Below are 14,334 nucleotides of genomic sequence, written 5' to 3' on the forward strand. Positions count from 1 at the left end.
TCATCCCCCAAATCCCAGCCTGATCCTCAGTCTCCTAAATCACCCAGCTACAAAGGCAGCTCTCTTTGAGGGACTGAGTACAGCTGCCTCTGAAGCCAGTATTTGCCACTGGAATGCCATGTGCACAAGGATGAGACAAACCCCAGCCTCACCCTGCACCTCCAGCCTTGCTCCCAGCACCCCAGCCTGCTGCAAGCTGGTGAGAACTGGACCCTGTGTTATGCAACCTGCTGCCTCCCTCCCCACTGCCCAGCTCAGACACCTATCCTCTGTAAGAAGCCTGACTCTACTACAGCTTAAGTACTTTTCCGGTTTTCTTTGTGCAAGTATTGATCCTTTTCCCACGCAAGGAGAGTCAGCAGCCCTTCCTCTGCACTTCTGGTTTGCTTGCTTGTTGATGCTCTCTGGTGAAAGCACAAATCCTGCTGCATCCTCCTCCCTGGTGGATCCACAGAGCCACAGCCATGCCAGAACCACAGAATCACAGACTGGTTTGGGTCAGAAGGAACTTTAAAGACCATCCGGTTTCAACCCCCTGCCACGGGCAGGGACACCTTCCACTAGACCAGGTTGCTCCAAGCTCTGTCCAACCTGGCCTTGAACACTGCCAGGGATGGGGCAGCCACAGCTTCTCTGGACAACCTGTGCCAGGGCCTCACCACCCTCACAGGGAAGAAATCTTTTTCTCAGCCCCAGCAGGGTCTGGCACTCACCAGGACACTGCCAGAAGACACAGAGGCATCAAGAAGGTTATTCATCACAGCAAACCTGCAAGTACCTGCTCCCCCAAAAGAGGAATGCCACAACGTGGAGCACTTTCACATGGGCTGATATGGTACACCAAGTCTTCCAGCAATGTAGGATACGCATGGGATCTCTTCTACTCAAATGTCAGACTCTACATATGTTGATTATTATGCTGAAGATATTTTGAGAATCCCAGAAAGCGTTAGAGGGACGATACAAGGAGGTCTGCAAACAAACAAATGTCTGATAACGCTTTTCAAGAAACAGGGCTTTGGCTCCCAGCAGCCAGGGAGGAGACACCTCACCACATAACCACACAGCACCCTGAAATTGGGAGTCAAATGTGTGTGTGGAAATTTGGAGCTCCAAGAGGATTTGCAGCAGGTCACATAGTTGCAAGCTTCACGGACTAGCTGCATCCAGTCTCTTCCCTACTACCAGCCCTGTGCCAGGGCAGGGTCCAGCAGCCTGGGAAAGGCAAATCCTGCACCCTCCGGCCCAGCTCTGCTCATCCAGTCATATTTGTCGTTTCATTAAATCCATTGCGGTCTCTGGCACATGGCCACCAGTAGGACAGTCTGCTTTGCCTCTGCACAAAGTCCAGCAGGTCAGGAGAAACTGTGACAGATGGGTTTGAAGTCATTCAGTGGACTTTGCACCAAAGCACAGGTTTCCTCATTCATCCACCAAACTGCCAGTGGAGTAAAAGTCTCTGTCATTTGAGGGCAGCAGTGTGTGGGGATGTCTCCACTGCTCCAGCTCGACTCATGCCACTTGTTTCTCCCGCACTCCTTTGGCCATCATCAAGCAGGCAGTTCCAAAACCCTTTTCCCTGCACCATGCACCCTCTGCTGCTCTCCTGCTGCAAAGGTCTTGCCCAGAGCAGATGATTTCCATTGCCCCCTGCATCTGGGATACTGTACATTTAAGAAATGACAACTCCGTACCAGGGAAATTCTCCAACCAGACAGCACAGGCCACCCCTCTTCAAGTAGAATTCCTGGAAATACATCTATGCATTGGAGAATCCCAGTCTAATTCTCCAAAGCCACATTTTGATCACGCTGGCAGCCATAACGGAGCTAGAAAATGAAATCAGATTATAGGAAAGTGGGTAGGTTTTTTAATGGCTAAAAATAAAATTAAACTGGATGTGTTTATGGTAAGAAAACAACTGAGCCCAGGCAGTTCTAGGAACCACACTGCCAAGCAAACAGTTGGGCCAGGCATAGCCACCCCGAACACAGGGACACCTGATCTGCATAGGCTGATCCTCGTTAGGATCTGGAGCTCCTGCTCAAAGCAGGCTTGTTAAATCCTGCTCAGCCAGGCCCACTTTATCCACACACCTCAGCTCAGCAGGCAGCTCCTGGTCACATCCAGCTGTGCCACAAAGCAAGGCACAAGGATGCTCAGGGGGTCACACCTTGGCCTGTGCCACCAGGCAGGGTCTTTGAAGTACAGGCAATGCACAAGGGTTGTACATGATAGAGGGCTGCTCCCTGCATACATGTGGAGGGAGCCACAATTAGAACGGGAATGTTTTCATTAACATTACTGGGCTGCTGCAGGCTGTCAGCGTGAGCCTGTGATTTGCAAGACTTGATTACCAAGTTCAACCAAAGCCCCCTAAATGTCTATCAATCCTGCAGTTGCAGAATTTCCTCCTCCACAGAACACTGAACATTAAAAAGCAGGTGATCAACAAGATAAAAATAAATTGGAAAGCAACTGGCTCTGCCTGGCTGTGGTGAGGCAGCCAAGGACTCGGGATTGTGCGTGCTTCCTTGCGGGAAAGCGGCATTGCCCGGCGCTGCACAGGTCCCTGGTGCTGAAGGATTGCATCTAGGTTTGCGTGACCATGGTGTTTCACTCCTCAGTACCTCCTTCTGCCCAGCAGGAGAGGGATTCTCTGGTTCCAGGGCCAGAGCTGCAAACGTGTTTTATTTCAATTCAGAAGACTTTACTCAGAATCTGATTTTCAGCAGATTTAAAAGGGGCACCTGCACAAAGATCTCTGCTCAGTGCTTCAAGTGCCACTGGCTACTGAGGGCTGCTCCTTCTCCTCTGTTAAATGCTTCTCTATAACACCTTGCAGCAACATGGAGCAAATTAACAGGAATGTTCACAGTGGGTAAATAAATACCTCAGCAAACAGGAATAAAGGTTATTTTACACTAAAACCCCTTTAGCAAGCTGCACACGTGTCAGTTCCTGCATGGAAGCACAACAAACAGAGGCACAAGGTGGTGTGCAGTCAAGGAGTTATCACACTGCCCAACTCCAGAGATGGTGGCTGGACGGGGTACGCTGATTCCAGTAGGAAGGAAGATGACAGCAGCCTAGTGATGCGCCGTGCACCTCCAGTCAGATATTTTTAAAGCATCTCTCTTGCTGCTTGCTTCAGCCTTCTACAAACTTCCAGAGCAAAGCCTCAGCCTGGCACTGCCATGGTTTAATTTGGGGATCCTGCTCAGCTGTTCCCTCATGCTGACGCTGGCAGGTACCGTGTGTACAGGCTTAAAGGAGAAAAAAGCAGGATCTGAGGAGCACAGCTGCTGCTCCTTCCCTTTATCAAACCCAGGAGGCTCACAAAAGGCATTACAGGAGCAGGTTCCCAGGACAAAGGGGTTTGAGCATTAGCCTGCAGGTGGTTCTTGTGCCCTAATTAGTTTAGAGTCCAGGTCCTGCAACACTCATGCTACTGCAGTGGGGACTAAATCCAGGACTGCTGGAAGACCTTCAGCAGCTCTGTGGAAGTCCCAGGGCACAGAGGCATTCAGGGCTGTTGGGCTGGCTCTAGCAGGCCCTAGCCAAAACGGGAGAGAAGAGAGGCAGGGAAGGAAAGAGAAAAGGGTGGTGATAGAAAATCTGTTGGAGATTTCTCAAACATGCACTGTGAGATACTGGCAGGTTGTGAGGATGGGAGCTCAAATACCGAGCTGCGACTGAGCCACATGGCTCCTTGCTCCCCACGAACGTGTCATATCCTGTAATGCAAAAAGCTTTTGTTTAAACTGTTCTGACATGACAACACACACATATACGGTGGTACCCTCTGGAAAAATGCCATTTCCAAACCAAGAAGCTCATGCTGATCATCTTGGTGCTGACTGTTGGCTAGCCAGTGAGTGGGGATTTTCAAGCATATTTGCCAAGTAAGTACAACAACAAAAGATCAATGAGAATAAATTAGAATGGCACAGACAGAAACAGAGACTGAATTGCACTCCGGAGAGACTGCACAAGCCTCTGCTTTCCTCATCCCCAGCCTAGCACACATAAGAGTGACTAATTTTTACTGCAGAAGTTGTAGGGCATTGTGGAGACAGTGTTCTCACAGGAGAATGGATATTTGGTACATGAACTCTGAATAACTCTGAAAGATATAGCAAGGCTGTGGGAGGCCCGAGGAAGCTTAAGCAAGCAAGATAAGAAGAAGCTGGAATTCACTGAATTATGAGAACTGTGGACTGTTGGCAAGCTTTTGAGGTCAAGTTCTCACACCTGTGCTTAACCAATTATATGTTAGTCACTAAGGGTCTTCAAGACAAGTATCCAATCATGATATGCCAAATTGCTGTAGGTGTGTGTAAGCAATAGTATATGAGGAGTTAATGCTTTGCAATAAAGGGATTTTTGTCTGATCATATTGATCTCTGAGTCCATTCTGTGGCAGGGCATAAAACATTTTGGAGCATGTCAGCTCAAACCAGGGGAAAAGCAGGTTTAACCTGAGTGCAGGAGCTCACAGGGCATCTGCAGATGTGGACCAGTGAGTGCTGAACAAGGTTGATCACAAGTCAAAGGGTTTACAGCAGCACAATACAACCATGTCAAGAGGCTCTGTGTGCATCCCCAGAATTTAAGGACAAGCACACGGTATGGTGCCAAGGGGAAGGCTTCAATGCTGCAGGGGCACAGCAGTGGTGTGAAATGGGAAGCAGCACAATGGCATGGGCAGATAGACAAGAGAAGGGCAGCGGGGAGCAGGACAAAAGCAAGGCAGTGAGAAGGGTGAACAGGGCTGGCATGGCTGCACAGAGACCATTGAAAAGCAAAGGAAGACAGCACTAGGGCCAGAGAGCTGCACCTGAGGGCCAGCGCAGGGAGGAGGCTCTGCACCAGAAGGGCATGGACATGCTGCAGAGCCTGCAGTACACATGGGCTGGGAGGCAACAGATGGGAGACGGTATCTGGCTGTCGTGGTTTAAACTAAATCTGCACAGTTCCCCCTTTGTTTCCCCTCCCCCCCCCCTCACCTTCCCACTCCCGGAGGGATGGGAAGGAGAGCCAGAGGAATACAACTCCCACGGATTGAGGTAAAATCAGTCCAGCAATCAAGGTATAACAGAAATAACTACCGGTACCAATAACAAATCAATGTTAGAGGAGACAAACAGGGAGAGAGAATACGATACCACCCGCCGACACGAGGCCAGCCCGGAAGAGAGAGAGAGCTTCCCCCCTCCCCTCCTAGCCAGCTTCCAGTTGCCTCCCCGAGCCCAGCCCGGCGTGTTAACCCCTTCCCTCCCGGCCAGCTTCCAGTCCCCTCCCCGAGCAGGACGTGCTGTGGTATGGAATACCTCCCCGACTAGCCCAGACCAGGCGCCCTATCTCTCCCTCCTCCCTGGCAGAGCATGAGCTACTGCTGAACCCATGACACTGGCTCATCAGCCAAGTGAAAAGCAGGTGCCAAAAAGGAAATCGAGGAGATAATCGACAGGAAAAGCTGTAGCAGGATCTGCTTCAGCAGAAAGGCAAGGAAGGCACCTGAGCTGCTCCTGTACAGCAGTGAGCTGTTCTCTAATCTGAAGGATGGAGAAGGATCAGGACCAGAGCCAGAGCCTGATCCTGCACAGCTAAGCTGAAAGGATGGTAGAGGTGACAGCTTCGACACTTGGGAGCAGAGGAGAGGTGCCAGTGGGAAGAACAAGCCTGTTTATAACCATGTCAGGTCCCTGTGTGGGGCTGAGCCCCATCATCCCAGGGACAGAGCACCTGCAGGCTGGACCCCAGTGGTTGCAGTATCTTTAAAAGCATCATTCTGCTAGAGAGGTTCAGTGCTGTGTGGTATCCTGCAATCCAAATGCAGGCATTCTCCTTCCACTTGCAGGATAGGCAACACTGTCTATGCATGTAAACATGTAAATGCATCTTCTCACCAGAGCAGCCACTGGCTAACAAACTGCTACAAGAGGAACTAAGGGGCTTACATCAAAAACAAATCTCCATGTTAAACGTGAATAGTTTCAAGACCCCAATTTGCAGGTCCAAACCTTTCATTTCCCACAAAACAGAGGGAGCCAGAGGAGAGAGGAGCGGGAGGAAGGCTCCACACAGCGCCCCCCTCCCGGAAGCTGGGGCAGGACACTGCAGACAGAGCTGATAAAAGCTCTTGTATGAAGGAAAAAGACATAATTGATAGATTTTTGGTTCACAGAGACACAGCACACTGCGACCTCTCACTCTGCATGTTAAGGAGGTGATGGGGGGGGGGGGGGGGGGGGGGGGGAGGGGAGGAGGAGATTTATGGCAGCTCCCGTCATAAAATGACCTGCTTTTCCACACAGCACTTCCCAGATGGCTGATGGCACACAGGGAGTTTCTAAGGGTGACCTGAAGGTTGGTGTTTGCCAGTCTATCCACACTGTACCAGCATTACGGAGCCCAGCCAAAAATGGAGAATTCTGACATTCACTCTCTCCCTGGTTGCTAGGTGAGAACAGTTTATTGACTATTTTATTAAAAGGACTGAAATTATACAAAGACAGAACCAATGCAGCAGAGCCCATTAGAGTCCCCCAGCTGCACACAGCAGAATGAAGCCAGCGACAGAAAATGCACACAAATAAGAGTTTCGGAGGCAGATGCATTTTTTAATAAGCCAGCAATTTGCTTCTCACAGATTCCCTCACCAGCTTCCCAACTTGTGACTAATGAGCGTTCTCATGCAGAAGCACTCAAAACCCTTGCAGGCATTAGGCAACCCAAGAGCCAGCTCCGGAAGAGGACGATGTTTTGGGACATCTGATTCATCAGGAATTTTCTAATCTAGTAATTAGAGTAATGCAACATACTCGGGGGATTAGCATGAAGGAGGCTATGAAGCAGCACAAGTTTTAAGCTCGGAAACCAGCTCCTGCTGACCATCCTCATGCTAGCCCCAGTCTCCCAGCAACATACAAGCCCATGGGATCAGCCCTGGGCTCCCAGACAGCCCTCTGGAGCCAGGGAAAGGCGGGTGTGCGCACATCAGCTTGCAGGGCCGGCTGGGGTTTTGTCTCTCCCTTCTTCCCCCAAAAGCAAAACCATCCTGTGCCAAGGTAGGGCCTTGGGCCAGTGCTCAGGTGCTCTGCAGAGGAGCAGGGGCACCTCCAGGGTGTATGGCTACTTGCTAAATAAATATATAATTATACGGGGGGGGGACTGCAATACAAAACCTCAAAAACCTGCTATCTGGCTAGGAATGGACCTCAGGGTGGGGGCAAAGAAGCTGCCAGACATCCCAGGTCAAAGGGGAGATGGATGGATGGACACTGCCCCAGCCCCATGGCCAGGGGGGTCACCAACACCCCCCAAAACACCAGCAGAGTGTGATGGGCAGCTAGGAAGGACGGCAAGAGAGAGCAAGGGGTTGGGGAGGCAGGAGAACTGGGGACACGAAGTAGTTCTAGTTCCACCAGCTTCTTATTTTCAGCTTACACCTACTATATTATTCAAGAACTTAAAAGCACAGTAATTTTTTTCTTTTTTTTTCTTTTTTTAATCAAAGCAAGAGACAGAAACACTTTAAGGACTTTCACATTTCAGCCGCAGGGCTCTCAGGCCATGTTTTCCATTCCCCCCCATCCAGTCTAGCCACCTCTCCCTGCCCCCCCCCAAGCTGAGATGACCATCAAATGCCACAGGACCACAACAGATACAGATGACGACATTGTTATTTCAGTCAGCACAGCTCTGATGGCATGGAGAGAACCGGGTGCCTGCTTGGCTGTGTGTTGCTGCTGGGCTGATAGAGGAGGAGGCAGCTCACCATCACTGCTGGATCTGAGGGCTCCAGCTTTCAGGTTATCACCCACAGGACTCAAATAGCATCCAACCCACTGCAGATCCCATTCTGCAGCACTTCCAGAGGCACACAAACCCCTCCTGCCTCCCCTCCTGCTCCCTCCTCAGGGAGGCTGTAGGGAGAGTTCACAGAAGAGCATCAAGGAGCATCTCTGTGCCAGCCACCCCAGCGCACCTCTCCTGCATCTCCCTGCAGGTGGCTTCCCAGCAGGATGGTCCCCTTCTCCCTGCTATGCCTGCAGGATGCTTCTCTGCATGCCTCAGCATCACCATTAAATGCCTAACCTGCTTTCAACACAGGAAACAAGTGAGGAGCTGCTGAAATTACTGGGAAAGAAGCTGTCTGTATTCATTTGGTGGCTGCCAGGCAACACATAGGCTCTCAGCAACATCTGGAGATGTGGGGAGATGCCACACGAGTAAGAGGAGAAGGAAGGAGGAGAAGTCTCAGGCAGAGAGATGTTGCTCCCACAGTGCTGGATCTGTAACATGCACAGTCACATGCTCACAGCTTTACACCTATTTTTTCTCCTAAAGATGGTTTATTCAGTTAACTCTAAGGAACCCAAGAGCCAGAACTGTTGTTCTAGAAACCATTTTGAAGGAGATAATTTTAGAAGATTTATCACTGAACCTACTGTACCCAAACCATATTCTTTAAACCAGTGCTGGGCTTCAGGAGCCCATCTCCCGTACCGGAACAAACCCCAAGCGGCACTGGGAGCTGGCTCAGCATCAGGGCGCAGTAAAGGCATGCTGCCTGGGGGTGGGCTGCTGCTGCAAAAAAAACAGATCAAGAATGAAATTGCTTGTTTTCTGAGCACCTCGGCACTCTGCCAGCAGCACATGTTCCTCAGCCATATCTAGGAGGGAGCTGCAAGAGCAGGGCTGAAGGAAGAAGGGCAGGTGAGGTGCTCTGCTGCAGTGAGTGAAGGGCTGGGGCAGACCTCTGCCCTCAAACACACACCTTCCCTGGGAACACCTGGGTGTAGCTGGAAAAGCCATCCTGGTGACATGCCTGGTGCCTGACAAAATCTTGGAGCACATTCTCCTGGAAGGCATGCTCGGGCACATGAAAAACAACAAGGTGCTTGGTGACAGCCAGCATGGCTTCACTAAGGGGAAATCCTGCCTGACCAATTTGGTGGCCTTCTATGACGGGGCTACGGAACTGATGGACAGGGGTGGAGCAGTTGACGTCATCTACCTGGACTCGTGCAAGGCGTTCGACACTGTCCCACACGACATCCTTGTCTCTAAATTGGAGAGACATCAATTTGATAGGTGGACCACTCGGTGGATAAAGAACTGGCTGGATGGCTGCATGCAAAGAGTTGTGGTCAATGGCTCAATGCCCAGCTGGAGACCAGTAACAAGTGGTGTCCCTCAGGGATCGGTGTTCAGAACGGTCTTGTTCAACATCTTTGTCAGTGACATAGACAGTGGGATTGAGTGCACCCTCAGCAAGTTTGCTGATGACACCAACCTGTGTGGTTTGGTTGATGCACTGGACGGAAGGAATGCCATCCAGAGGGACCTTGACACGCTTGTGAGGTGGGCTGATGCCAACCTCATGAAGTTTAACCATGCCAAGTGCAAGGTCCTACACCTGGGTGGGAGCAATCCCAGGCACAGCTACAGGTTGGGCAAAAAGGAAATTCAGAGCAGCCCTGCGGAGAAGGACTTGGGGTGTTTGTCAATGAGAAAATGAACATGAGCTGTCTTCAGTGTGCGCTCGCAGCCCAGAAAGCCAACCGTATTCCGGGCTGCGTCAAAAGAAGCGTGACCAGCAGGTCAAAAGAAGTGATCCTGCCCCTCTACTCTGCTCTCGTGAGACCTCACTTGGAGTATTGTGTGCAGTTCTGGTGTCCTCAACATAAAAAGGACATGGAACTGTTAGAACAAGTCCAGAGGAGGGCCACGAGGATGATCAGGGGGACTGGAGCACCTCCCATATGAAAATAGGCTGAGAAAGTTGGGGCTGTTCAGCCTGGAGAAGAGAAGGCTGCGTGGAGACCTCATAGCAGCCTTCCAGTATCTGAAGGGGGCCTACAGGAATGCTGGTGAGGGACTATTCATTAGGGACTGTAGTGAAAGGACAAGGGGTAACGGGTTAAAACTGAAACAGGGGAGGTTTAGATTGGATAGAAGGAAGAAATTCTTTACTGTAAGGGCGGTGAGGTACTGGAATGAGTTGCCCAGGGAGGTTGTGAATGCTCCATCCCTGGCAGTGTTCAACACCAGGTTGGACGAAGCCTTGGGTGATATGGTTTAGTGTGAAGTGTCCCTGCCCATGGCAGGGGGGTTGGAACTAGGTGATCTTGAGGTCCTTTCCAACCCTAACTATTCTATGATTCTATGAGGCACCAGTGCTCAGGATAAGTACTATGAGCACACAAGAGACAGAGGTTAATGTTTGCAACCTGACGGCGAGGGGATGGTGCCATCCACGCACCAAGGTGGCAGAGGCAATGGGGCACATGGGCTCATCCCGACTGTCCCAGCACAGGTTGGCACACCACCAGTGCTGCCTGACACCCAGCCAGAGCAGGATTTGCCACCCTTCCATGGTGAGGCAAACCCAGGACACATGCTTTCTTGCACCACATGCAGTGCACACACGTCAAAGCTGAGCCAGAGCTACTCAGGGACAAAAAACCCCACAACAAAACAGGAAAAAGATACACTGTGCCAAGGAAAATGAGTCACTGGAACAAATCAGGATGAAGATTCACTACTGTTTAAACATTTAAAGAGGGGAGAAAATATCCCACTACAGGCAAAAAGAGAGCTCTCCTAGCTCCCAGCTCCCACATCCTTACAGCTAAATTCCACATGGCTGTGTAATACCCTAGCAAAACTACTCTCGAACACACACAATAGCCTGTGTACAGCAGCTCAACTGTGTTATATAAATCATCTAAGACCAACCCTGCAACTGGAACACTAATGTCACAATCCTGCTTTTCCCAAGAGCTGAAATCAAAGTTTAGGAGTGTGCAACTTTGGTGCACTGCAAACACACCTGTACCTGCTCAATGAAAGCTGGCCTCGAGCCAGGCCAAGGAACACAAGGGCTTGAGACACCCCATGGTTGCAATCATAAAATCAGTGGGGTGGTGCAAGAGGAGAGCAAGGTGCCAGTAAGTTTTTTTTCCCATCTCAAGAATCTGATTCCTGGAGTAAAATATCTCAAAGAACAGGCTCCTGATAAGTCTCCATCTGACTCTAGGTGTTTATCTGCAACTCCCTGCTGCTACATCCTCCCCAATGGCTGAGTCACTTCCTCTCCTCAGTCTCCACCAAACAGGTTGCTAGAGACTCATCTACACATTCCCAGCATCTGTGGAGCCCAGTTTGCCCTTAAATGTGTCTTTGAGCACCATGACCACCACTGGCTGTCCTGCATGCAGGGAGAGCTGGGCTGCTGCCCTTTGGCTTGGCTCTGCCGCTCTCACACCTGCTCCCCCAGAAAGGATGATCTCTGAAGAGGAAGGGGAAGATGAGCCCAAAGAGACAGAGTCCCACGCCTGCTGAAAGCAGGGGCTGATGGGCAGAGGTGTCTCACAGGCTGCACTGCTGCTCCTCTGCACCCTGCAGCAGCTGCAGCCTCTCCCCAGCTTTCTCCTCTCCTCCCCTGCTACTCTCCTTTTGATTTTCTTCTCACTGCTGCCAGCAGGAAGATTTCTAACATCTCTACAGCCAGAGAAGGACCAGAGCCCTCTTAACTGCTGCTGAGGGACATGGAAAGCATGCTGGTGGAGCCCTACCATGACATTTTAGCTGTCACGAGGGTCAGACAGCCCTAAAGCAAGTTTGGCCTTAAATTCTCAACCAAGTACTGAATGAGGCAGAAACGCCCTTGACGTAAAGCAGAAGTTATGGTTCCAGCTAATCCGTTTTGCCTTGCCCCAGCCATCCTCCCTCCAAAGGTGAAACCCCTTGATTTATTCAAGTGAGACACTACAGCATGATGAACATGCTTGGGAACACAGGAAGGCTCCGATGGGCACCACACTGCTTGGAGAGCAAGTGAGGATCACCCATGTCAGGCTGTAACCCCCTCTGCTCCCCGATGGTAGGGGCCATCCTTCCTCCCACCACTGCAAACCCCAGTTGATTCATTCTCCAACACACCCATCCACACACACCAAATACAAACCTGACACTTCAACCCTGCCAAGGGCCATCGGTACGAGCTGTCCTCTAATGAAATGAATTCATGTTTTGAGACTTTCTCTCTAACAGGGAGTTCAGCAACTGTGAAAATTACTATTGGGCTTGTTAAAATTTGCCCTCCCAACTTCTGAACCAGAGGAGACCGGCAAACAGCTCCTGTAGGCTGACATACCACAGACCACCTCACATGCGCACCCAAGAGTAACAGCAAATGCATGATTTTTACCATTTTTAAGCACATTCCCAACTTTTATCCCATTTTATCTCTTGATCCTTACCTGACCAGAACTATTTCCAAATGCAGATTTCCTAGAAACATCCAGAAAGGACCTATGCCAACCTCTGACAATAAAGCCACAGATAAGCCTCTTACAACCAAATAAATTTGCTCCATGCCAAAACTTTGCTACAGCTCTTCACAACTGCTTACTGATCAAACAGCCCATTTGATGTCTCTGTAGCTACACGCGGCCACAGTGGGAAAGACCCAAGTGTACCAGCCACTCTTCTGCCATGAGATGCGACTTGCCTGACCATGACACAGCCAGGCTGAAACACCCACATCAGCACCAGTGCTTCCCAGAAACCAGGCATGCGTTCAGGATATGTTGCTCATTCATGTCACAACCACCAGAGCAACCTTGGCAGTGCCAAGAACAGGGGCAGACAGGTTACCTTAATGACCTCAGGGTCCTGAGGACCACTTATACCAGCCCCAAAGGGCCAATCTAACCACTCCAACAGGCCCAGACAGCCACAGCACCAGTCACACCTCTAGCCCATCAGTACGGCCTCCAGAGAGCTTTACGCACATTTGACAGCACATGTGCACACACCAACTGGAGATAATTGTTCAGTTTAAAGCCCCAAAACAATAAAACATGTCTGGAGAGGATACAGATGTATTTGCACAGACATACACACATACCTCAGGTTTGTTTGAGGCAGATGCATGCAAGCTCATATTTTTACTACTTGCTTTTCTTTTAAAGAGTACTCAGATTTATTCTTCGATTTTCCAGGTTCTTACTAGCAGGCCCAGCACTGCTCATTGGCTTGTCTAAGCTGCAGTTCATGAACTAGACTATTTAGAAACAAAGAAATGACCACCAGCCAAAGGCAGGGGTGCCTCCTCACAGAGCAATCTCTTGGTCCAGTTAAATACTGGATACTGTGTGCTCCCCCCAGCCCAAACATATTTTGAGGGTGGAATACGTCATTTCTGTACCTGTATCTGAGTCTTTTTGATCTCCATTTGTTCCAACAGTGAAAGGCAACTTCCGTTTGGTCGCTCGCTCCTTCACCTCTTTGCCACCATCACTCCGGTCCAACTTCGGAGTCTTGGTTAGAGAAAATTTATCTTTCTCCTGCAAAGAGAACAGATCGGATTAACAAGAGCCTTCCCCAGACTGTGTTTGCCTAACTGCCCAAAGTCCTACACCTGCCTCACACAGCATTTGTCCTTTCTTTTTCACCGTGGGTTTCCAGCATCAGGGTTTAGCATCCTGCAGAAAGCAGCCTCTACCAAGCTAAAAACCCCACCAGAGAAGAGCAAAGCCAACCAAGGCTGCTTCATGGTGCCAAACCTGCAACCAATTCACGTGAAAAACAGAGCTGATGATGTGCGTGACCATGAGGGGAAGGCAGGCTGAGGGGGGGGGGGGGGGGGAGGCAGGGACCCCGGGATTTCCCAACACAACCACCCACATCACTTGGAAGAGTTTCCTGTTCCCAAGCAGAAGTGGGATGCAGGGAAGCACACAGTGCATGCCTGGGGGATGCACAAAACCCAGTGGTATAAGGAAAGCAAGTGCCTGGAAAACATAGGGTTAAAATACTTTTAACTTAACTTAGGTCTAAGATAGAGAGCAATGTTTGTGTTGTAAGTCTGTGGTGTGATAACAGAATTTAGTAGTCTTACTAACAAGAGTGAATCGTTTCCTTTCATCCTCCTAATGAGTGAAGTATTTCTTACCATCCTTCCAATTATCAGTTAGTTTGGAGACAGTGACTCCCAAACATCTGCTAGTTTGGGAGGCAATAAATTTTGTAGACGAAGGTCACACTGTTTTAAAACTTTGACAGCTATCAGAAACTTGCAGATACAGCTGGTTTCAGCTAATTTGTGATTATTGGGGCATCTAACTGTGCCAAAGGTGAAAAGTGGACCCTGAGGAAGACTGCTTATTTCATCTTGAAGACCCCTGCCCCCATGAGGAAGACTACTTCATCTTGAAGACCCCTGCCCACGACCGTCGAAGGGCAGTGCGCAAGCGCTGAAAAAGAGACTTATGATAATGAGTACCTAAACTAATAGTAATATCCCCCATGAACTCT

General features: G+C 50.0%; 1 protein-coding gene across 1 annotated transcript in view; it reads right to left on the reverse strand.

The window, feature by feature from the left end:
* LOC117438267 (ankyrin repeat domain-containing protein 11-like) overlaps positions 1 to 14,334 on the reverse strand; it is a 181,786-nt gene that overhangs the window by 23,714 nt on the left and 143,738 nt on the right. Inside the window, exon 4 of the mRNA XM_034073789.1 lies at positions 13,226 to 13,364. Coding sequence (XP_033929680.1) covers positions 13,226 to 13,364 — 139 coding nt within the window. The remainder of the gene's footprint in view (positions 1 to 13,225; positions 13,365 to 14,334) is intronic.

Source organism: Melopsittacus undulatus (genome assembly GCF_012275295.1).
Source record: "Melopsittacus undulatus isolate bMelUnd1 chromosome W unlocalized genomic scaffold, bMelUnd1.mat.Z SUPER_W_unloc_4, whole genome shotgun sequence".
NCBI lineage: Eukaryota > Metazoa > Chordata > Aves > Psittaciformes > Psittaculidae > Melopsittacus > Melopsittacus undulatus.